This window comes from Tympanuchus pallidicinctus, unplaced genomic scaffold (genome assembly GCF_026119805.1).
Source record: "Tympanuchus pallidicinctus isolate F22 unplaced genomic scaffold, pur_lepc_1.0 scaffold3, whole genome shotgun sequence".
In the NCBI taxonomy this organism is placed as follows: Eukaryota; Metazoa; Chordata; class Aves; order Galliformes; family Phasianidae; genus Tympanuchus; species Tympanuchus pallidicinctus.
The window spans coordinates 24,950,647-24,976,164 of NW_026294747.1; the positions used below are offsets into that span (position 1 = coordinate 24,950,647).

General features: G+C 38.1%; 2 protein-coding genes across 7 annotated transcripts in view; one reads left to right on the plus strand and one right to left on the minus strand.

Moving 5' to 3' along the window:
- Nucleotides 1-2,155, plus strand: part of CAPN3 (calpain 3) — a 25,653-nt gene extending 23,498 nt beyond the window's left edge. For all 4 annotated transcript variants that reach the window (XM_052693412.1, XM_052693410.1, XM_052693411.1 and 1 more), the window contains one exon: nucleotides 89-2,155. In XM_052693412.1, the coding sequence (XP_052549372.1) occupies nucleotides 89-115 (27 nt within the window). In that variant the 3' untranslated portion in view covers nucleotides 116-2,155. The remainder of the gene's footprint in view (nucleotides 1-88) is intronic.
- The window catches only part of ZNF106 (zinc finger protein 106), a 37,233-nt gene continuing 13,841 nt past the window's right edge, over nucleotides 2,127-25,518 (minus strand). For 2 of the 3 annotated variants that reach the window (XM_052693407.1, XM_052693408.1), the window contains 18 exons: nucleotides 21,686-23,761; nucleotides 20,100-20,721; nucleotides 19,110-19,179; nucleotides 17,988-18,142; nucleotides 17,835-17,895; nucleotides 17,321-17,653; nucleotides 15,830-16,604; nucleotides 15,394-15,449; nucleotides 14,733-14,878; nucleotides 14,299-14,433; nucleotides 12,736-12,852; nucleotides 12,101-12,292; nucleotides 10,395-10,457; nucleotides 9,530-9,649; nucleotides 9,059-9,130; nucleotides 8,131-8,202; nucleotides 7,419-7,565; nucleotides 2,127-6,421 (listed from right to left, as the gene is read on the minus strand). In XM_052693407.1, coding sequence (XP_052549367.1) covers nucleotides 6,365-6,421; nucleotides 7,419-7,565; nucleotides 8,131-8,202; nucleotides 9,059-9,130; nucleotides 9,530-9,649; nucleotides 10,395-10,457; nucleotides 12,101-12,292; nucleotides 12,736-12,852; nucleotides 14,299-14,433; nucleotides 14,733-14,878; nucleotides 15,394-15,449; nucleotides 15,830-16,604; nucleotides 17,321-17,653; nucleotides 17,835-17,895; nucleotides 17,988-18,142; nucleotides 19,110-19,179; nucleotides 20,100-20,721; nucleotides 21,686-23,761 — 5,269 coding nt within the window. In that variant the 3' untranslated portion in view covers nucleotides 2,127-6,364. The remainder of the gene's footprint in view (nucleotides 6,422-7,418; nucleotides 7,566-8,130; nucleotides 8,203-9,058; nucleotides 9,131-9,529; nucleotides 9,650-10,394; nucleotides 10,458-12,100; nucleotides 12,293-12,735; nucleotides 12,853-14,298; nucleotides 14,434-14,732; nucleotides 14,879-15,393; nucleotides 15,450-15,829; nucleotides 16,605-17,320; nucleotides 17,654-17,834; nucleotides 17,896-17,987; nucleotides 18,143-19,109; nucleotides 19,180-20,099; nucleotides 20,722-21,685; nucleotides 23,762-25,518) is intronic. The other variant, XM_052693409.1, reaches the window with a different exon arrangement.

Genomic DNA, 25,518 nt, shown 5'->3' on the forward strand with positions numbered 1-25,518 from the left:
ACTACATTATTAATTCCCAGCACTGTCTCGCACATTCCTGTCTCACACATCCAAGTTGACCTGATCTTTAATTCCTTCTCTTCCTTAGTGGCTGCAGCTCACCATGTACGCCTAACATCAAGGAGAGCCTTAATCAAGGACCTGCTCCAGATTGCTGTTTTAAGTAATGAACTCCATCCATCCCCATTACAAATGAGCATTTTGCAAGATTCCTGCTTTGCTCACCAAAGATAAAACATGCGTGAAAGAACAAAGAGACAGCCACGCTGCAGCAAGCAAAGCAGTGCTTACTTCCTGTACCTACTGCTGTAGTATCTCCTGGACATTTACATTCAACAATGAGGATTAATTTATTGATGACTATATTTAGGTTTTCCTGCATGTTCAGACACAGAGCATACACCTTAACTCTGTTTATATTGACAGTTGGAAGCACCATCTCTATAGTCAGTACAGATCAGGTAAAACTGGGTATGGATCTGAACTGTGCAAGTCGAAAGTGTCTCCTACCACCTTGTAATTAGTCATTAACTCTGGTCATTAACTCTGTTCTGATGTTGCTACTACCATTTCAGCCTTTTCATACCATTGACTATTTCACTGAGATTGTGCTAATTACATTAATGAGTCATGATCACATATGTCTTTACAGCTGTAGCTTTGTGGGTTGATTCTCTGTTGTGTTGGAAAAGTGGGCACCATGCACAGCAGACTGCAGTGTCTGTGTATGCCTTGCTCTGATGCCTCAGTAGAAGCAGCAGAACTAAGCTACTTGCTCCCATTTTTAGTATCTCCATGCTACCATGTTTGGACATACAGTAGTTTTAGAGTGTTGGTTGTTTGGTGTTTGTTTGGTTGTTTGTTTTTTGTTGTTTTTTTTTGTTTGTTTTTGTTTTTTTTTTGTTTTTTAATTGTATCCCATTCTCTGTAACATTGAGAAAGTGGTTTTCTGCTTTCAAGGAAGTAGATCAAGAAAGAAAAAAAACACATAAAGTATACATTAATTACATATGCACACTTGTCTTCAGAGTCCTATTTTTCTTAACTAACAGTTTCTGGGTTCTCTTTTCATCTCAGAACTGCCCAGACCCCAACACAGGCAGAGTACTGAGCACTGTCCCATCATTCTTCTGGAGCTAGAGCAGCTGGTTTTATCACAGACACTTACTGGTTTACTTCAGATGCACTGTAAAATGTGAGTTTGATGGGCTTTCAGAACTGGTCAGGTATCAGCACAAAAATGGATAGAAAAACAGCAACAACAGAGAGCACGAAGGCCAGACTTTATCAGGAGAACTTCTTCTGAGAGGAAAGCCACTCTCATACACGTGGTCATAAGGCAACAGAGGATGACAGGGCTAAAAAGCAGCAGCAGAAAGCAATCTGCTACAGTAAAGCAAAACTACAAAAACAAATCTTGGCATCTACCCAACATTATTCTGATAGTTTGTACATTTAACTGAGGGATCACTAAGAAACACATAAACCTTTTGACTATAGAGTTCTTAATATTATTGTCTTGTACTGTAACTTCCTCTGAAAGAGTAAGCAAGTCATAGTTTATGTAATGAGTTAACCTTTAAGCTCAGCTTTTGTTTTAACCCAACTTAAGCCTCCATGATGACTGGAATACTATGAGCCCCGGGTTCCAGCCACGCATTATCTCCACTACGCTGTTATTTTCCATACAAAAATAAGGCAGATGCTCTTGGTTGGGGTCTTCACAGAAAAACAAAGTCTACCAGTCAAAAGATCTGGATTTTTTGACTGGCAATTGAAACTGGCTCTAAACCTCCCAGTGTGTGAAAAACAGTTCTAGAGAACTTCCCTTTGCAACAAGCCATGAAGCAAGACTGTCTCAGTGCATTGTCTTGTGGCCTCTGTTGGGTAGATGGTTTCCATCTTCCATGCTGAACTATGACATCTTCAATTCCTGCACCCTGCAAGCAGAAAACTGCATCAGCCCTCTCTGTCAGCACTGAAGCTTGGCCACTGCAGCATAAAATACACAGCTCCAGAACAGCCTGGCTGACTTCAGCCAGCCACAAAGGGAACATCATGTTGTACTTTACTGAACCCTGTGAAAGAATCTTTCTATTCCAAACAAAGACGACTGACAAACCATAAACAATATAAAGAACTTTTATTTTTATTTTCTTTTTCATTTTTTGGCTGTGTGAAGTTTCATTATTACACTCACAGTTTCGTACCAAAATGAAAGAGGAAAAGCAAGGTCAATCTGTGCAAATGTTCTACATAGCTTAAGTCATTACTCAACCATGTTGTTTTATTCCACTTTAAAAACTTATTAATATTTGCAGCCAAATGAAATTTGAGAAGCTGGCAGGTGCATATGACAGAATATATACCTACACAGTTTGCTCTTTACTTTCACCATTGAATATTTTACAATTAGCAGCTGATACTGCTTCCTTATCCTTCCTCATATATTCTGCGATTCTGGACAACTTAAGACTATGTTTGAACTATAGTACCATAAAAGCCTGGAAACCAAGATTTATCCAGACCTACACTTTAATTTTAGAGAATGAAAAAAATCTTTCCAGCACCATGCTTTTATTTCTGGGATCCTACAGTTTGTGAGCTTTCAGTCATTGTTTACCATGATTTAGCACAAGTACATGGTTTGCAAATGTGCAAAAAGACCTGCGCTACTTCAGCGCAGCACAGAGCTGAACTGTTTGGAAGGTCCACAACCACACACCTTAATCAAGGCAAGCAGAAGCTGGGGTATGTAATGCATCTTCATACAAACAGATGCAAGTTTTGCCTCTGGCCCCTTCCAGACAGGGAAGCAACAGCACTAGGCCATGCAGTGCTGCACTGTCAGTTAGCTATTATTTTTGCTTTGATTTGAAGGAAAATGGAACAAATAATACCAGTCTAAGCACTGTTTTTTGATTCAACACATGTGAGCATGTCAGATAAAGCTTTGTGGCACATTTGAACTTTTGAAGTGATTATTTTATGCTACTTGCACTCTTCTTTTTGAGCTTGGGTAGGGCTTAATATAAGCACACCACAACACATTTCCCCACTTTTGAAAAGAATGATATCTAACTGGTTTCAGTAAAGCCTCTCCCATCTCCATATTACAAAAGATACATACAGTAGCTCTGAGCACTTCATGCCCATTGAGGACTCACAGCTGAACAAGCAGCATCGGACTGCTAAGAAGAGAACAGTGACTTCCACTCACGTTCCCTCAGCATTCTGCAAGTCCAGAGCTCATATCTATCATTTGACTAATGAAATAAAAACAGCTAACCGTAAAAAAATCAACCTTCACTTCACTCACTCTTCCACACCCACAACTCCTTAGTTGCATAAAAACCAAACTCATAACAAAAACAGTCCTGAACACTGGCTTCAGATGTGTAGTGCTGCTTCTCACACGGAAGTTGCCCCACTCATGTTTCACAATGGCCCTTCCTGACCACTCTCTGACCATAGGTATATCATAGGTCAGAACCCCCAGTTGCAAACCTGGAGAGGATCTCATCAACGGCTGCCGATCTAACATACCAATTTACTATTGCTCTTCTGCAACCACATGTGGAGGAAACAAACAGCCATTAATGGAAGCTGCATTCCCCACAGAAGTCCAAGGAAGTACGTGGAATTTCATATCTGCATGACAACTTCCTAGCAAATCCTGTTAAGATAACCTCATGACAAAGCAGCACAATATTTCCTCTGAGCCCTTGAGTAATATACATATATCTTTTTACACATACAAAGCAAAATTGATAAGCACTCATGCAGCTCTGCTATTTTCCTGTCTCTTACCCATTTTAAAGATTCTGAAAATGGATCTGTAACCACCTATGAAATAGCAAAAGACGCCACTGCTAAAGCTGGATTTCTGAAGTCCAAAATTTTGGATCGGACTGTTTTTAAGAACAAAGAAGGAAATATCACTGACTACAAGAAAAGTCTCCTTTTAGTCACCACCTAAAAAAGATCAACACAATAACTAACCAGGAATGCAAATAAAGTGTAATAACTGCCTTTGTTGCAACATTTAGTGAGAAAGATCTCTGCATGTTCCTGAAAACAAAGGCATCAGCTGAGAGGATAAGAATCACCAAGTATCAAAATCTACTTTCACACACAATGTTTAGTGATAGAACCACTCCACATGCTTGTCCTTTGACCACAGAGCTCCACACCATCACTTCAATCACAACTGATGAAGAATAGCTCAAAAAGTCAATATTCGATACTTCTACATCTCCCTCACTGGGGTTCAAAAAAACCTCTTTAATATCAGTCATGGTGGAAATAGTTTAAGTCATATGAAACCCTCTACTTATTAAAAAAAAAAAAAAATATCTCAAACACTCTTGGAGATTCCAGAGCAATAAAGCAGAAAACAATGCATTCCCCCCCTCAAAAAAATACATAAAACTCTCAAAGCTGCCTTGAGTCTAAGTCACATATTGCTTTTATTTCTCCTGTCTACAAACATCTTAATAAAAACAAAAACAAATAACAGCAACAAAAAAACACCTCCAAAAAAAAAAAAAATCACCTGAAGAACTACAAAATGCATTGGAACCTCAAGAATTCCTATGTCTGAAGTAGGATTCTGTTGTATATTGTTCCTACTTTATTCCTGTCTTTCTCAAGAAAAAAACAAACATCAATGTCAAGCAAATACAGAGGAATTATGCTTGTGTAATAACACAATATTAACACTGTGCGCTTCAGAGAAGGCCCTGAAATCCCTTGATTTGATAGCAGAGCTGAACATCAATGGGCCTCCTTCAGTCAGTCTTGGCCTAAAAAGATTTTGCTGCAGTCAAAGAATGAAGCTATAAAATACATTTGGTCTATGGATAGCATAGGAAGTCTAGAACGGATGGTTAAAGAGATGTCCACTGAAAGCAGTACATTCACTTTGAAAAGCATTGGATATGCTTATAAGTGACTCAGTTTTGACACTGGAATATCTTTATCTTCTGCTACATTTTAAGGAGACTGCTGCTTTTTTTTTTTAATTAAGCAGAAGGCTAGTCAAACACCAACAGAAAGGTTTTTGGCAGATTAGTTTCATTGTTTAAGAGACTTCTTCGCCAGATTCATCTTGCTGTGATGCATGATGCTTTAAAAAGCATCACGAAAGCAAAAGTTCAATTTCACTGAACACAATAGAAAAATGAGGTCAAGTCTGCAACCCTAAGAGACAGCAGCAGAGGCACCTGCACAAGTAGAGACTCTTCCACTTTGCACTGGCTTCCCTGTGTCCATTATGTACATTTCTGGAAACAAGAATTTTTTTTTCTATTAAACATGCATTTTGTATCCCCAGCTTCTGCTTGAGAATTTTAGACTTAAAAATCATAGAATCCTGTTGACTTTTTGTGAACTTAATACAGCAAATTAAGCCAGTTCACAACAGAAACAAAATAACACTAGATCTAAATTCTTCTACTTTATAGTGACTTTGAACTTCTATTTGTTTGCGTTGTAATAAAGATACAGGATTATGGAATTCCAAAGGAATCACATAAGGAATCCAACTCTAGTGATGTATCAAATAATAGTGGTTACACTGAGAAACAAAAGCTGATACTGGTTTCTCCCTTCCTGCACATTAGGACCTATGAGAGACTAAGATTGAAAGGGATGAGAGCAGAGCTGTTCTGCTGCTGCTCGCATACCTGTCAAAGGACTGCTTTCCTCCAAAGAAAACACCAAAACACCTCAGGAGATGTAATATTTAGGGTAGCCTGTCACCATATATATTGTGGCAATTATAGAAATTTTTTAGACAAAGATTAAAATATAAATTACAGTTAACATTAAAAAACTCATTCCAGTTCTCCATAAAATACCATTTCTTTTTATGAAGAAAGCCAATATGTATTCTGGATACACTGCCAGATTTTTTGATGTTCTGGTTTGCAGATTTTTATTAAAATCAGCAAAAATAGATATAATAAAAACAGGCATGTTTTAGTTAGACACTTAACAGGTTTCAAGCTGAGTGTGTAAATACCAGCACCCATCGTCATCTAACTTCTCAACACCCCTCTGCACTTCCCAAGCATTCTCAAGAACATACCTCATAAAAGAAGGCAGATGAGGGGGGAAAATAGTCTTATTTGTCAACAAATTGAAAACTTGACAGAATCTTACATTTGGGCCACTTCTTAAGTGACCAGCCTTATGTCTACAGCATGTAACATACTCTGCAGCTCTGTAGCAAGGCTTTTCAGCTCCACTTCCTTTTTGCATTCCAAGTAGTAAAAGCAAGAGAAAAGACTGGAGTAAGAAACTGATGTTATTTGGAATAATCTTGACATGAATTACTTCCCAATGTGGGAGGTGAAAAGTTTCACGAGTCAACCCTGCTGTCATCCTCAGCATGTCTTTCAATGTGTCCCACAGCATCCTAGAAAAGAAACAAAGAAGTCAGTGAAAAAAAATGACAAAAACTAAAAGATTCTATAAGCCTCAGTAAAGGTGACACTCTGGATAAAATAAATTTTTGGCATAAGCCTTCTTAAGAATTAATACCAAGCTATTATAATTTACATAAAATCTTGTGCACCACGTGATTCAAAGAAAACAGAACAAGAGCTTCCTTTCTGACAGGAAAGCCTTACTAGGTAAATGCATCCTATCTAAAGAAAGTGCATAAACTGAAATTAAGTACTCTACTTCTGTTTTTCAGTTCTAAAAGAAACTTTCTTCTATTGTGTATTAGCAAAAGCAGTCAACAGAGAGGCACAGTATATTGCCATAGAGTAAAGCATGGATTTTACATATCAACATAAATGGCACAACCTTCCTACTCCTCCTCTTTCCTCATGACTTGATCAAGCTAGACTCCAACTCTCAAGCCTTCTTCAGTTTTCACATCTGTGCTGGCATTAACATAGAATGTTACAATTACACAGACTGTTACCAAAACCAGTCTCCAGCAAAGAGTACACAGCAACAGTATCCACAGAAATTGCATGTACAGATAAAAGTTAAATAAATATATTTCAAACTGATATTTGTTCATCTTAAACAGTAAACTATACCACAAAAACTTAACATCTTAAGTATAATTACCAGAATTTCTTGTGGCATTTCAAGAATTTTACCACTTCCATGTAAGATTTTTAAACCAAACTATTTTAAGTTTACCATATCTCAAGTTATACACCAGTGCACTCCTTACCTGTTACAAGCTGAACCCTGTTAGCCTTGTATGGTTTAACTACATTCAGTTAGGCTATTAAGAACAGAAGAATTTATTAATCTTTAAGAGAAATAGAAGTCCCATAATTGTATTGACAGCATGTACTTCATATTTAGGTGTGGGAGTTTGAGGTTTGTTTTTCTTTTTAAACCTTTCTAGTATAGTACCAAAGTACCAAATACAAACTTGAATCAAATACCTGCTTGGAACCTTTCCTGGAAGTAAAGAAAGCATCACAGTTCTTCCAACGACATTTTAAGGTCTGAAAATTTGGGTTGGTGTGGTCAGTTAGCAAGTGTTGTTTCAGGTGGTCAACAACTCCAAAGATCAGTGAACATCCATGCCACTGGTAGAAAAAAAAAAAAAAAGCATACCCAAAAATCACCCAGGGGAAAAAAAAGTAGTTAATCCCTTTATTCTTGCAACTCAACAATATTCAACAAGGATTGTTCTCACACATGCCTCCTCTAACTTCTTAATGTTCTTATTCCATACATTCTCAGTGGACTCTCTTCATTCAGTTATAAGTCTGAGATTTTTTCCTGCTTCTAGTCACCATTCAAGATCATCAGCAAGAATGAGTTTAGGAAAACAAGGCCTTGCCTTTACAGAACTTCAGCTTTCCAGAGACAGAACCATTGTTTTGTTGGTTTGTTTTTTTTCCTGCTCTTTTAACTATTTTCATGACACTATCTAAAGATCATCCAAAAGAAAAATAGTTCGAAGATGCTACCATTGACTTGCCCCCAAAGCATGAGAAATGCAACTAACAGTATATACTCAAAGTGATATTTAAAAGATTGAACTGTAATACATTAAAGGTCAAGCTACCCAAGGTTGAATAGTGACCATCTCTAGAAATCAGTATAAAAGCTATACCAAAGAGAGGCCAAAGATGTTTTGCTCATTACCCAGCAACGATAGTTCTGCATCAGATTAAGCCTCACAGCTCTGACGCTGCCATCATAACATCCAGTGTAGATCTGTAAAAGAAGTATTTATGAAGAAAAAAGCTGGGAATAGAACAAATGAAATCAAGTTTTGAAGAAGGTTTCAGGGTAGAATATATTAGATGTAAGATTCTTGTAGTGATACATCATTTAAACAAATAATACAGAGAACCATACAAGCTGGAAGTTTTATTTATTTCAAGTCCTTCTGCCTACTGGAAATGCATCACTAGGATATAACAGCGAATTTGCTGTGGGTGACAGACTACAACTTCCTTTTTTGACTACCACAGAAAATTACTGTCCTTCACTCTTCAATAAAGGCACTTATCCGGATGCTTCTTTGATTTCAGAATGCCCAGAATGGATTATTACAGCAGGACTACTCAAATTTCAGACTGAGAGGACAAAGCTTGGCTGCACTTAGCTCTCCATCTCTCTCATATGAGAAGTGAAGCTTGGGCCATAGGTATTCCAATACATAGATCAATTCTGTTTTTACAGATTACGACCATGACGTTTTAACATATCCAATAAGCTGAAAGTTAGCAAACAAATTCCTACACATCATGCAGATAAGTACTTTTACTGACTATTTAATGCAAATATTTATCCAGAAGTGTTTCTGAACTCTACCTTGCCTGAAGAAATAAGTCTGTGCACTTAACACAAGTGCATATCTTTGTGTAAGCTCTTTCGAAAGTTACCCATTCAATATTACACAAACAAGGCTGCTGTAACAACTTGATTTTTTGGCTGACATTTGTGAATACCTCTGCCTTAGCTGAAGAACAAATTCATTTCATTATCTGAGGAAAAAATAAAGTTGTCTAAATGCTTTCGGAAAATACAACTTCCTATTTGAGATCAGTGAGAAGAGGGAAGTTACCATGCTCTTATGGATGGTCATGCACATGATCATATCTGAATGGCCTCCATAAACTTGCAAGCGGTCATGTGACTTGAAAGAAAGAGAAACAGACATTTACTGGCACAATAGTTAACAGTTATTTTTCACAGACATGCAAGTGACAATGCTTCCAAAAGCAGTTTCCTAGCTAGTAATCAACACTCCACCCAGTGGATATTCCAAGTTCTGTAGGCACAATGAAAGCTCTCTACTTTCCATTACTTCTGTGATTCCTTCTGTTACGTTTGATCTTTCAAGAAGATGAAGTCACTTTCCCACTTCTTTGAGCTGAAATTATCATTGGATAATAATAGTTGAGGTTATGCTCTCTTAAAGCTCACGCATTTTGGCCGCAAATTCTGAGTGGGCCAGAGACCAGTAAGCACAAAGATGACTTCCTGAAATCATTTAACACATTAGGTAGATTTTAATAACCATCTATACTCTTACCTGTAGTTCATAAACACGAACAAATTTATCGAGGCACGCTGTTACCATCACTTTCCCCAGAATGTTCACAACCGTTACTGCGTGGTTATGACCTTTATAGATCCGTACCAGTTCTCCAGTCTGTGCCAAGAACAAGGAGAGCCAAGCAGCTTATCATTTTTAGTGAAACAAAACTGTTTTAGTTTCACTGAATTTGAATTGCTAGCTTCAACCCTCACCAATCACAGAACAGATATATCCTTTATTAGACTTCCATTTCTTACAAAAGCACTTACAGATTATGATAAAGAATATTTTCTTTGCTTAAGTTAACAAGGAGCCACTGCAGTCCAATAGAAATGCACATCACTATGAGAAATCTACTTCCCCTCTTTCCATTATTATCTACATGTTCCCATCTACCCTGCAATTGGTACCATGTTGATCAGTACCAGTAGTATTTATGTAACCACAAGGACCATTGAGCAAATTTAGCTAAATACACAGAAACTTTTTTCCCTGTCAATTAACTGAAAATGTGGTAAGTTTTAGTCTCATTCATTGCATGGCTACAGAAACCCTTTCCACATTATCAGTAGCTTTGTAGAAATATTCACAAAAACAAGAGCCCCTGATAAAAGGGTGTTATATACCATATTGAGTGAGTCAACACATTTAACGATGTTTCCTAAAGTATTTTACCCCATGCATCCCCCCTTTACGGTAGTGCATAGTCACATTAAATAAAGAACAGAAACATATGGTTTTCTTTCCTGAAGGTTATTTTTTCCTACCACCAGTCATAATTATTTACAATATTGACATTGTAGCACAGGTTTTCACTGCCTTAACAGAAGTCATTCCAGCTTTATAGAGAAAGACTTACATGAATGTTGTGGGCGTGGACAGACTGGTCACTGGAACCACTGAACACCAGATCATTCACAACCTTCAAAAAAAAAAAAAAAGTTTTATTTCTACTCACTTCTATGTAATAACATGGAATTAGCCAAATGAAACATTCTGATTGAAGTTCAGAACATTCTGATTCATGATTGAAGTTGCAAAATAGTATTTCCTGTATCTGACAGATAAGAAAAATCAATCGAGTACAAAAAAACACACGCACCAAGTTAATCGAGAGCTAGGAAGTATATTAAGCTATCCTAATGATAATTTGATACTTCACAACTGACATTAGAAGCCCACCAGGCTAATTTATCCTGCAGGCTACTCTCTGAGGGCTAACTGAGCTCCAGATCCAGGACCAAGTGAACCAAATACAGAATGCTGTTCCCACATGCACGATAAAACCTAATGCTTCCTGTTACTGCTGAATCTGCTGTGTGTTTTTGTTATAGAAGACAGCATTCCCAACAAGTATCAGTCTAGAAAGGATGCTAAACAGTTCCACCATGGATCAAGAAGGAGCCACAATACACTGACATGCACGCTGGACTAGGGCAGAGAGTTCACAAGGAAAAAACACATCATGTCAGTGAACCATATCCAAGACAACAAGGACTGCGTATGGAACAGTCATCCCCTATTTATAGATGACTCTGGTTAGAGCAAAGCAGCCAGACCAGCATATACACCGACTTCAGACAATACTTTATTGTTTGGCCTGATGTAACATAACCATCAAATGTGCAGGCTTATGTCATTCATAATGACAAAATTAAAACAATCTTCTTAACATGAATAGAGCCATTCAATCTGAAATGCAATATATGCCACTTGAAGACTGTTCATTGACAGGAAAGCTGGCTCTGGCTATACCAGTAACAGAGTCCTTTTAGTAATATCCTGAAATTATGTCCACATTCAGCAGCTCAAAAATTTCAAGCCTAGACTTAAGGAAAAAATTATGCAAAAAGCATATTTTAGTTCAGAATAAATAGTGATTCTTTTACTGAAGGATAGTTTTCTAGATACTTTTTTTTTTTTCCAGTTTCCTGAGAGGTTTCTACAATTAAGGTATGTGAAAACTAGCTTCACCTTTTTACCAACTTTTCCTCCATTCTTTCATTCTGGGGATCTCACACTTCAAGATTCCCTAAAATTGTTTAATAATAAGAAACAAATGTGCTTCCTACAAACATAAACATCAGCTTCTACAGCACGATGACAGTTTTCCTATCAAACCATTGTTATCTTTTGAAACGGAGAAGGTATCTCTTGTCTACCACAATCTGCTAATTATTAGATGAAGGAAAAAGATGACAGTATAAAGCAAAAGAAAACTATGACAGTGCCTTCAAATGGGACACAGGCAACACAGAGCAATAGCAGGTAATAAGGAAAATTGGCTGACCCCTTATGATGACAGTAATAGCTCAAGAGGAGCAAAACCCCTATTCACAGAGATGCTGTTCCCTCGACTGCTAACCCTTAAAAATGAGGGTGAGGAGGGGTGGATCCACACTCCACCCCTTCTGGTCACTCAGGTAAGTTGCTTGCAACTGAGCACCTTGAGTTAGCCACACCTTCTCACCTGGTGCTCAACCATTGGTTCAGGCTGTGATCTGGCAATTCCATTGCCCAGTTCTAAGGATCCTTTGTCAAAAAACATTTTCAGGAAACACTTGCCTTCATGCAGAGTATAGTTTTGCTGTGACCTTCAAGAGTTCTGAGAAGCAACCCATTCCGCGCATCTCGTACACTGATGGTGCAGTCATAGGAGCCCACTACCAACAGCTTGCGTGCTCCTTCCTGAGCTGTGGCCAAGCAGCTCACTGCTCTAGGGCTGTGACATTCAAAGGTATCAACTTTCTTGTTGTTCTGTTGGAGTGGAAAAATTGGTATTTAAGAACTAAAACTTTGCTATGACTAAATAGAAATTAAGTTTCCAAATCAAGGAAGAAATTCCTTTAACTGGGCTTTAAAGCAAAACAAAAAAAGTAATAAGGAAAAGCCCAGTAAATCCCCCTTCAGAGTTAGAGAAAGGAGAGCAAAAAGCATTCATTGAGAAAAAACACATAGAGGTACATGTATCAGCTTTCAAAACTTGTTAATGAAACCAAAACACCAGACTAGTTAAGAGAAAAGCAATTGGAGAATAGGGGAGAAAGGTAAGAAAGATTAAGAAGGACTAAAGTGACTATTTATATCAAAATACCTAAGTTACAAATACACATATTACTCAAGAGAAAGGACTGAAAGAAAAATGAAGTTGAAACTGCATTGGAGTGGGCTTTTAAGTGCCAATATTCAAACAAACCAACCTTTATGCTGAATGTAACCACACTGCCATTTGCAAGGCCTGCGTAAAGGATCCGCCATCTGCTGTGTAAACAGAGCACCCGATCTTCCAGTTTAAACTGTTCCATGCATTCTTTGGTCTGACAATAGAAATAATTACTTAAAGCTTTTCATCAACTGAAAACAGTTCAGAGACAAAAAAAAAAAAAGTCTGGAGTGAATGATGATTTTCACCTAAGACTATATTTTTTTGAACTAGCAGAGCTGAAGAAAAACATCTCAATACCTGGTGTCACCCAGCAGTCCGATCCTGTTTTTTTCTTTTTTTTTTTTTTTTTTATCTGCTCATTCCTATATTTGGGACTTGATGGTACTTAAGCAACTAGCTGTAGTATCTATAGCACTAAAAGATTTCTTCTAGCCACATATATACCGGCTTAGAGTAGGTATATGAAAAACACCCTGTTACAAGCTTGATTTCAAGGAATACCCATGAAGTCCTCCACAGGAACATGCCATGAATCATCATCTGAAGTGTTAAAAGCATCTGGCAGTTTACTCCCAAAAGCAGATATTTATCTTCCAGTCCTTAAATCTAAGAGGGCTGCCCTGAAAGTAATGCCTCCTATTTTATCATGTTAGCCTACAACATCAGAGGCATTGGTGGTTGGCAATAGAGGCAAACTACCCAATATTCCATTACATTCTGTTGCCTTGCGACAGATGGCAGCAGAAGAGCAGTCTGACAATATGATGCCTGACATGAAGTGCATATGAAACACAGGTGTCACTGATCTCCCACATACGGAGAAAATGGCACCCACAGACATTCACTGATGCTTGCTGAACATTTATGGAGATCAAACAGAGGATGTGAGCACAGTCAGGCTGCAAGTGCTGCATTTCAGCAGTGGTAACAGGATGGTGAAAGACAAGTCACATTCCAGATGTCCATGCATAGCTGTCACCTCTACTGGTGCTGGTTTTTATAAGCATAGGATGCAGGCTCTTGTTTATTACTGGAAAAAATGCACAGCTAATGGTGGTGACTATCTTCAAATAGAGTTCTGCAGCTGAGAATTTGCTCTATCAAATCACAATTAATATTATTGTGCCCTTTGCATCTGCTCTAATCTCCGCTGAAATAATTGGAAGGCATTACTTTTGGAGTGATGAGCGAACATGTAGAACAAGCCTTCCTACTGTTTATCTTTCTAATTCCAGCTTCAAAAAATCCTCAGCCTTCTGTGCCTGTTCTATCAAAAGCTGTTCTTTAAGGAGAACTATATTTTATATCAGAAATGAAATTAGAGATAAAGTGAATTCAAAATTCAGATAGACGACCATCCCACACATTTGCATTCCCAATGAGGTCTCATCATGCTGTTCTGACAAGGAGTCCACTGATAAACCAAGAGATTACCTTTTTTTTTTTTTCATTTTTTTCTTCCTGCTTTGCTCTAATGAGGTATGAAGTAAAGCTCATGTATAGCTCACCAGGTTTTAAATGACTTATTTCATTTATATTTGCAAAGAGTCATTGCATAACAAAGCAGTACATGTTCATCAACACAGAATTGAAGTACCTTGATATTGTAACAGTTGATGGTGTGATCACTTGAGCCAGTGTAAAGCGCAGCATTCTTCCCATTTGTCTGAGTGACCAGGAGGCAGTTCACTTTTGAAGTATGTCCCTCAAAGACAGCCACACACTTCCTGCTCTAGAAAGCAAAGCATATGGTCCATCACACTAAAGGTCTGCAATACCTCTCAGGATCCATGCCTGACAAAGTAGGGTGGAGCAGCTAATAAAAACAGCAGGACCTGCAACAAATGCCTTTTACCCTTCTTACAAGATGAAGGGGAGAGAAGAGAGACTTGAAGATAGAGTAAAAAAAAAAAACTCGCTCAAAAAAGCACTCAAAGCAGCTATCTCCTTAACTACATAATGCTTCACAAACACACAATTGCAACCTTGTGATTGGAACTATTCTTACACCATTGTCACAACCTTACTTACAACCAGATTGTAGGCACAAACTGTTTTGTCTGCTGAGCAGGTGTACAACAAATTCCCAAAAATCTGAATAGCATTCACTGCAGCCAGGTGTCCTTCAAAGCTCCCTTCTGTAGGTTCTTCATCCTCACCTGGCTCTGAAGACACTTCTGTAGAATAGAGACGCACATTCTTTGATTATGTGAAGAAACATAAACATACTACTGTTTGGTTTTTTGGTTGTTTTTTTTTTTTTTTTTTTTTTTTTCCTCCTTTCTCCCCACCAAACACTAGAACTATTATGTAGGCTCAGCATCTTTATAGATTTCACTGTAGTTCTCAGCTGGAGTCTGTAAGTGTCACAATACAACATAAAAAACCTGAAGAGTCTTCATATATCAAATCCAGAGAGATCTTTAAAAACAGCAAGAGGATTGTATTATTGTCTGTCCCACAGCCTCACAGAAACTGTGTAGAAGGACTGTTAATGGGGGATGGGGTAGCAAAGGCTCAAGGCACAAAGCCCTCAGTGAGGGATGATGCACATGAGCATGCTTCACTTTTAATGCTTTAAGTGTACTTCATCTTCATAGCTAAATTCCTCTGGCAGCAGCTTAGTCTAAACCTGACTTCAGTTCTTGCAATCTATGATACACAAACTACAAGAACAGCTTAAAAGATATACCTGATGAGTTCTTTGATCCTCTTAGTGATGATATAGAAGCCTGTGTGTCAGCCACACTGTAACAGAAATAAAGTAGCAAGATTGGATTCTGCTTGCTCATTTTCCAATAAGTTATTGGTATAAGTAGTACTCCAGAACACAAGACTCTGCACTAAGCAGAAAACTGTCTATAATAGGCTAAGATAAAAAAATATTTTCCATGCAGCAGGACCACATTCCAATTGTTAAAGAAACTGGCAGACAACAATGTACACTTGTTAGTTGGATTAAAGAAGCAAATTCAATTTACAACATACAGACAGGCACATTTTCTGTCAATTTTAATTTCCAAACAAAATTCAGAATTACTGATGTATAACTTTCTCAACAGGAAAAAAATACATCTTACAAGTATCATTTAATGCTTTTACTTTTGAGAGATCTACAACAATCTTACCTTCTTTTCGTATCATCCCTATAACTTGTGCCAATCTCACTGGTAGAGCTCACTTCATCATAACCTGAGCAAGATGCCTCTAAGACTGCTTGGTCCACAGTGCTGCACAACTCTCTCTTTGATGGACTATCTGGTTTCTCATCTCCTGACTCTGATGAACCAACATCAACCACTTCACACTGGGGCACTGCAACTTCCACTAGTTCCAAAGAAGCATCACTATCATTCTCATCCTTGTTTCTAGCTACTTGAACAGCAACACAATCTCCCTGTTTTTGAGGAGTTGATGTTGTAATTTTTTCTCCCTTAGAAACTTTTCCACTCTTGACCTTCCGGGTAGGCTTACAGTCAATTATATCCTGTTCTGTGTCACTGTTTTCTGGCACATGAGCTGCCCTCAGCGTTTTCTTTTTCCTTAACTTTCTTCTCCTTCTGTTTCCCTTTTCTGCTGGGACTAGAGTGTTTGCTGCCTGCTGTTCCGATGGTTCTGCTGACAATCTGGGAGTTTTATCCATTGGCATTTCTAGAAGGACTGAACGATCTGGAAGCAAGGTGCTACACTGATCCAGTAAAAAGCTTTCAGTCACTCCATTTGCTTCTCTTTTGCTGAAAGTAGACAGCGAAGGAGAAGGATTCTCCAGAAGTCCAGCCTTTCCCCTATCCACAGCAGGCTTGTGAACTTCTTGACTAGTATGCTGGAAACAAGCTGTCAGCTCTGATAGGGATATGGTTGCAGAGATAACCGGATACACTGATGTTTTTTGGATGATTTCTTCTGAAGAAAAGAGACTAGTGTTATATTCATTCTCAAAGATGCAAAGCTTGCTTTCCCTGCAATTTTTCGTTTATAATTAAATGTGCATGTAAAGTACCGTAACACTGTAATGCTATGGAAAGCACAGCAATGACAGTGCAGTAGCAAAGTCCTAGGCTGCAGTATATGAGGACTTGCTCAAATGTGGCAGCTGTGGACAGAGAAACAAAGGAAAGAATCTGCTTACCCTAGGAAGGCCTTAGGTATGCAGGAATTTTCAGCAAGATACGCTTGCCTCCAGTGCAAATGTTTAAATGAGATCTGGAAAGGGGTGGAGCCACAATGTAAGCTGCATTGCACACAGCTATGCTCCACTGGGTTGGCCCTGACTTCCCACCAGGTGCTTAATCTCTGTTTCAAGCCTATGACTTAACATTTCTGCTACAAGTATATATTCCTGTATCTTGAAAGGATATGTACACATGCACATCTGCTCTTCCAGTCAGCTATTCGATCTTTAAAAAATGCCACTGGGAAATAAAATGTTTACTTGTGTACAAGAATCAAAGCAAAGGGGCAAAAGATTCAAGACTAATGTGCTTCAGCTGCTCAATGGGAGTTCACTCCTGCACAACAGCCTGCAGGTTTGTCACTCAACTGGCTTATTCTACAGAAAAAAGCAAAAGAATTTCTTGCATTTTCATAACGCTACTCCTTAAAAAAAGAGCCACACATACCATCCTTCTGTGCTACCACTTCTGTTCGTGAAGCACACAGAGAGCTCTGGAGTACAGTATTCACATTTTCTTCTGAGGCTTCCAAAGACACAGGTTCTCGTTTAATTTGTACTGAGGAGTCTGGAGGAGTGGTGAATGTGATGCCAGAATGGAGTGGTGTTGATGTGTCTATGTGAACAGCAGTTCCCAGCGGAGGTACAGACAAAGTGTCCAAAAGGGGCAAGAAAGAGCCTGCAGGAAGCAAATCAGCTGACACCTGAGATTCACTGTTTCTTCTCTCACTTGAGACACTACTGGGGAGTTGCTCTGACAGTTCAGAAGGTTCATACGTCTCTAATGGTAAAAGAAAAGAGGAAAAACAAAACAAAAAAAGTCAGCGGTGTCAAGAGATGTGTAGAGTTCACTGTGAAAAGCCTAAAGTTTGTTGTACTATTTACAAGCACAATTTTTACAAGACACTGAGTTCAAAGAATGAGTCAGTATTTCAGTGCTATTGTTTCACAGTATCTCATACCTTGTAGGCCCTGCAAGATCTGGATCCTCTGGCTTCTCAGTGCACTCATTTCCATGGTTATCTGCAAAACAGGAGTTTTTAATCACTTCTATTAATGGTAGTTTCTCAGGCTGCTAACTTCTAGTTCTACCAGTCTCAAAAGCCTACTGTTACCTGTTGCTTTAACACAAGGAACCGTTGAACCTCAACATATGCAGCCTGCAGGGCAGCTCTAGCCTGCAAGAGACTATTGTCCACGCTATGCAGGGACTTGCTCAATTCTTCCTCCCTCAGTGAAATAGCCAACAACTGGTCTACTTGAGAACGTTCTGGAAAAAAAAGTCAGCATAATTTAACATATAATAAACATATAATAAACATATAATATAATGGTACTTGCAACACAGTAAAATACATGACAAGTATTACCTCAAATATTATCACTTCCAAACAAACACATGAATTAGGTAAAGTGTTAATAGTTATGCAAGAGATTTAAAAGCATCTGTGCTCAGGAACAGCCACTTATTATATAGCAGAACAAGAATAATTCTCTTTAAATGATCTCAACTTTGACTGCAGTAGCTTTTTTTTAAGTCAGTTTTTCCAGCACTGAACAGAAAGTCACCTTCTTCCAAAACGATCTTTTATGAAGTATATTTACACAGGAAGTACAAATTCATACTTTTCAGTAATGTAATAAAAAAAGGCAAAGACAAATTTAAACTAAACATTTAAATTATTCAGCTAATTCAGAAGTCAAAAAAAGGTGGGTAAGACTAAAAGACCTCTATGACAAAATCATTTACTAATTAAAATACCATCTCGGCTGCTAGATTTGTTTACAATCTCCTAACAATCTGCAAGCACTGTTTTCAATAAATATTCTTTTTTAGAGGCCCTCTGGCATTACAGAGATGCTCCAAATCAATCAAGTTTCAATTTGTGCACTCCTCAGCTTTTTTCAAGTTAATTTCTTTCAATAGATTTACTACAATAATATGGTGATAGAACCAAGCAATACAAGCAAATCCTTCCACACATTGAATTTTACTAGTCACCCAGAAGCCAGGATTCCAAACAAGGATGGAAAGAGAAGAGACCCAAACATATCAGGTTGTTCTAGCTCTAATTCTGTAGGTCTTACAGACCTGACAAGAGTCTACCCTATGACCCTGAGCAAGAGCCAAGACACACCAATGTAACACTATGGAACAGCCACTACAGCCAAGTCAGAACACTACTAGGCATTTACAATCTCTACCCTAGACATACATGCACATAATAGTCACTCACCTTTTTTACCTTTGATTTTTCTTCTTTTATTCTTTCTTTCCAGACTGGGGATTTCAGGAGAGGATCCTTCCTACAAGTAAGATCTCTTGTTAACAAAAGACACTACAGCAAGATTGCCTAAATCAAGACGACAAACATCCACTGTTATCTCAAGAAGCATCATTCCTAACCACAAGAAAGAATATGTACAATTCTGCGCATTCTTATGTAACTTGTCCTTCCCTCTCTTCTTAAAAGTGAGAATGAAACAAAGTGAGTGCCATGTTTTCATCTCAACTAACATGAAATATTAAATAAGCAGTCAGCTTTCAACATGCTTAGATTCTCAAGACCATACTTGGTTCAGATTTTCTGTTTAATAGATTTAGTTGACAATCTAAAGGATGAAATTACTGAGAAATTTAAATTCTCACATCCTGCATTTAGCAAATCCATTCTGATTAATTTGTTCAGAAGCATCTATTTTACTTTGTGTAAGACTAAGACAAGGCAATTAAACATTCAGATGGAGAAATTTCTGGCTTAGAGACAGATAGGCTATCATCTTCAATCTTTTTCTACCTTATTTTAAGTGTTTGGTTTTGTAAAGAGGATTGTCTTCCCTTGTTTGACCGTAAGACCTGAAATGTCTAAGAAAACAAAATGTCTACTACATTTTAGCTTTCATTTCAGTTTTAGAAAACAAAAGATCCTCACTGCAACCCTAACTACTTTCATGGAAATATTTTAACAGCTTACTTACTATCTTATCACTGAATCAGAACTGAAGAGCATCTGTAGTTCCTACTAATAGAAAAGGACTAACCAAAAATCTTGTGCTAAAAAAGCAGAAATTGAAAATATTTAAATACAATTACGTCAAATAAGCAAGATAAACCTATTAACATACAAGGCAATAAGACAAAGAGAAAGTCATCTTTCTAGGATGGGATATATACCTGGGAAATTACATTTTTAGCACACCAAAACTGCACAAAACTGTACACTTACTCCTGTCGCTCTTCGTTTCTTTCCAATTCCTTGGCTGTCATTTTGCTCAGTACCAGAAGTGTAGCTACTGTCCGTTGCTGCATCTACGTTACTAGACACTGCAAGAAGTACATCACTTGAAGCCAGAGGATTTTCTTCTGAGATTTCTAACACATTCTGTTTTTCAAGAAGAGATGTTCTCTTGTCTAGACTGTCTTGCTCTGCTTTTGTGAGGCCAGTGAGCTCAGAAGTAGCCTGTAGGCTTTGTTTCTTTCCAGGGGTCTCAGTTCTTTCAGATATAAATGGTGACAAAGAAAGAGAAGAGGTCTCCTGTTTCAAGTCAGCTTCAATGTCAACACTTGCCTCGTATCCAGATGTTATACCACGTAGGTGTCTGTCTGCAACTATTTGCCTTTCCTCACGTTCTTTTGCTTTGGGTTGTTCACTAAAAAAGCTGTAAGCAGAAGGGTGTCTGTCTGCAATGACACTGCTTTCAGAAAAGCTACGTTTTCTGGCTGATCCAGGCACTGCTAAGGAAATCCCTTCCCACTGGAATCCTTCCAGAGTAGACAGATCAGATTCTTCACCAAGTTCTAGACTCTCTTGATCATTTTGAACGAGAGGCACCATTTCTATACCAAACCTTCAACAAAAAGAAAAAACCATGTGTGAAACAAATTATTTGAATCTAAAAAAAAAACAACACAAGACTCCCCTTTTCCTAGCTGCATGTTACTGTTTGAAAAGATGAGCAACTCATTAAACTGGTATTCTGCAGTTTATGCCTCATGTAGCAAAGCAGTATCTTCTGTGCATCACAAAATCACATTTTGTTGCTAAGAACTGACAAGACAATTTCCAAATCATGAAAAGAATCTTCATTAGCTTTTAGAATTTTGAAATTTGAAGATCTGTTCATCACTCAAACAACATTAAAGCTGATACCTTTGCTCCTCAGTGTCTTATAAAGCTCAAATCTAAAGCAAAATCTCAAACAGAAGCAAAACATATCATTTTCAGAACTACCTGTAATCCAGTTTGGTACTAGCAAAGATTACATATTTTCAAGAGTCTGCAAAACCTTCAGGCCCTCTATGAGGCTTAAAGCATTAACTATTTTACAGTCACTCTAAATACAAACACAAACTGCTTATCAGATTAAAACAGATAAATATCTGAAAAGGAAACATTTATTCTGTCTGCAACAACTCAAGCAAACTCGATTTTTGTAGTCCTGAGTGCATGAAGTAATTGCAACAGCGCTGTTCACATCCTCATTATGTTTTACATACTTCCATTTATTAGAACCTGAAATGCAAGTGTGTTCCTAGTGTCATATATGTCATGATGTCACATTCAGGTATTAAGCCATTATTACGAGCTGATCAGAATCTGTTCTGAGCAGCAAACTCCAATCACTTATTTGTGGACAGACTGCCACAGAAGCAATAAAAAAAATTCCAAGTACTTATATGTGCAAAAAGATGGTTGTGTCAAAATGCTCGATTATAAAGCCCTCATTTTAGCATTCTGAAATTCACCTAAGATGAGGTGAAAACAACCCACTCCCTTAAACACACACACAGTCACACTAGAAAGCTACCAACCTTGGTAAACCTTTGCCAAGCTCCTGTTTCTTCTTTGATACCTGCTGGATGACTTGATCCCAGTTTACATTTCGCCGGGAAGCACTAAGAATCTGCCTGAGGGTTGGTTTAAGGCCCGATTCTTTCTCAGCCTCACTTCTCCGATGGCCACTTATATTCCGAATGCGCCGTGCGTTATTGAGATTGGGCTCTGGAAGGTGTATTCCCACTTTGCTCTTCAAACTAATATGTCGCGTCAGATCTCTTTGCAGAGAGGCTGGGAGGCCAAGTTTGCTTAAATCAGGAAGGAGGCCTAGTGATTGACTTCCTCCCTTCTGCAGCTCATGGTCTGAATGATTTTCAAAACCTTCCACTTCAAAGCGACCGCCTGACTTGACATGCTCTTCATTCGCTTCTTTCTCCTGTGAGGAGATTTTCAAACCCACGTGCAAGTGATCCTGACTGTTTGATGAAGAAACTGTGGATTCCATCTGAAATGCAGAATCTTTCAGATCAGCAGATGCAATGCTTGAAGCAGATGGCTTTTCATCAACATCCTTTTCAGAGGCAGCAAGTTTGCCTTCTGGAGTGTCATAGGGTAAACAAGAACTAACAGAAGGACTCAGTTTTTCAGCTCTTATTTCTACTTTCTCTCTTCCTGTTAACTCATCATCACTCACATCTTCCAATGAATGTAGTCTGAACTTGTTCTTTGGTGACGCTTTCCCAGTTCCTTCCATATTCTGATCACTTGTGTTCTTGCAAGAGTTTAAGGGAGGATTTTGTAAGGAATGGTTGGACTGAATATCTTTGGGTTTTCGTTCTGCTTCACCTAAGTTAATAGCAGGTTCCCCAGCATTACTGCTAAGTGCGTCTTTGTTGCTTCCTTCTAAGTTATCAGCAGACGGACCACGCATCTTTGATGAATAAGAAGGTAAATTGTTAGCTTCCAGATTCAGTGCTTTCAAACAGTTCTGTTCTTTGCTATTAGGTGAGGATAACAGAGACTTAACATTTTTTAACAGACTTTTGGTGTCTTGCTTTTGGGAAGACAACTTCATGTCTGTAATATTTAGAAGAGGGGATTTCAGCGATGGCATCCTACTACTTCTGCCATCATCTTTGTCAGGCTTTTCATCACTGGAATCAGGGTAATCTAGAGTTACATTAGAATGGGAAGATGCTTCTGATTTTTTAAGTTTTGGGAGGCTAGCGGTGGCTTCACAAGTTTTTCCCTTTCCTGGTGATTCAGTAAGAGGCAAAAATACAGAATCCATTTTCTCTGTAGCTTTAGAAACATCTTCAAACCATGACTGCTGCTCTATAGATTTTTGGGATGGGTAGGGAGTCCAGCGGTGTATTTTTTCTCTTGAAGGGCTCCCACTTTTCCCACTGTTTCTTGGAGCTTTACTTTCTGGTTGCTTTGAAGTACCAAAATCCAATGCCCCCTCAGAAGGAAGTTTATCACTAGTAAAATCAAATGAGTCACTCCTATTATTTCGATCTCTGTATGGAAGAACAGTCATGTCTTTCTCCTGCCACTGCCACATATATCTTTCCTTATTATATTTAGCTGGCTCTAATAAGTATGTATCTCCAGAGCTTCCAAAATTCCAGCTATTTGCACCATGAGAACTAGACTTCCAGTTTCCTCCATAACTCTTGCAATTCCAACTAGAAAAATTACCTGTTCCTTCCGTGTGCCAAGTAGAATTCCTCCCTCTGGCATTGTGATGCCAATTTGATGTTCCTCCTCCTCCTCGCCCATTTGGATGCCAAACAACTCCAGAATTCCCATACTTATGCCAACTTGAAGAGCTTCCTGAAACATTTTGGTGCCACCCAGAGCGTCCCCTTGGGCCACCTGGATGCCTACTTATATTAACGTTTCTCTGGGAGTGTGAAAATCTGCCCTGTCTAGAATTAATATAATCATCCCTTTCCCATTTCCAGTCCCTTTGTAATGCATTATGATGATGCCACGATGACTGATCATAAGCTTCTCTTTCTTTGTATGTAGCTCTCTCTTCTCGCCTCCTCTGTGATCTCCTATCATCGCATTCTGTTTCTTGGTTTGTACAGCATGGTTCAACTTGCCTACAAAACAATTTAGAAGAAAACAAATTCTGATGCTATTTCAATGAAATTCGACATAATACAAGTCTCATCCATTTATCTTTCGCTAGGGAGATATTTTAAGAAGGAACAGAGACAACTGACTTAGCTTAGCTGACTTTATCATTCAAGGTTCTGTAGTGGTTGACTTTCAACTCTAGCGTTATGCCTTTACTTAAACCTTGCATTTCAAATTTGCTCCTACAAGAACAACTGACATGATTCAGGGATAGTTCAAAGAGAGCTGTCAGAAAGCCTATTTTCGTTGTACATTCTTTGCAATTTGAGGGATCTATATAGGAAAAAAAAACTAATAAGTAGTCAGATTTTTTTCCCTGAAGACTACTCTGTTAGTACTAGACAGTATAACTAGAGTGAATTGATACAAAATAGAAGGAAAATTAGAAACCACTGAGAAAAGCAGTTATTCTACTTCATAGAAAAAAAAACAATTAAGAACATGTCTCAGTTTATAAAGCTCAATTTATGTATATCTCACAGATATTGAACATTCACAGAAACCACAACTCAGATACAAAAACCTATTTTGTCTTGTTTTAAACAACAAACCAGGAGTCCACAGCATGCATTTCTGCAAGGGCCTCCCAAAAGCCCTATCTACTGCCCTTTGGATAATACTTGTGGTTGGCAGTCTGTCAAGAGCACATGGTAAATTATCACATGCACATTTAAAGATAAATGCTACCTTAACATTTGCAGCTATTCCCAGGGTCAGCACTCTAAACATATTAAGTATCTATTCTACCAAATGAGGAATGCTTAATAAAAGTTTTTACTCCCAAAAACTGATCACAGAAATACACGAACTCTAAGTTCCTGGACAAGCAAGACAGGAAGCTTTCATACTACTCTGCTAAAAAATACTGATATGAATAAATTGAAATTTATATTGTACCACCTTTTAAGATTTCAACACATTCCAATGTTGCGAAAAGATGCACAAATAATTAATGTCTAGTGGAAATGAGCTACTGGATAAGCTAAACTGAGCTTTAAGACAAGAAATCAAATAAACGATGTCTCAGTGATACCTTTAGTTCTAGGAGACGACTCAACTAGACTATGATCTAATGGAAACAGTTTTGCTGTAACTTTACCCATGTAATTTTTTTCTTTCCCCAAGTGCATATCCAACTGAGAGATTTATAAGATTTTATTTGTCTCAGAATAGCACCGTACTAACAGCACTTCCACTAAAGAATGAAGAAAAATGACCTTGTTACTATCTACATCGACTATTATAAAAACACGACCACCACACAGAGACACTTTAGTAAATGGATTCAAAACAAACAGTAACTACAGTTATGCACATTAAGGCACTAATTGAAATTTTCCAGTAGTGAGCAAGAGCTTCTTTCAAAAAAAAAAAAAATAAAATAAAATCACACAGCCCTTTAGTACTACTGCCATGCTGTAAACACATTGAAAAAATAAATTTCCAATTGGAACATGACATTAGCAATGCACACTTGCAGTCACATGCAAGATAAACGGCAGCACTTGCTACTCTCTGCAGCCTTGTATTTCACAGTGAGTCACAAGAATTATCTTTAGCTGCTGATAAGCAGCAAGATAAAACAAGCAAATAACTTCATTCATGGATTATAGGATTTTAGTGTGACATAAGCAGAACAAGCCAGTTTATTTTTAAAAAGGCAGATCAAAAGTTTTAAACAAAACACATTCACCAACAGTTCTGAAAAGACTGTGTCCCT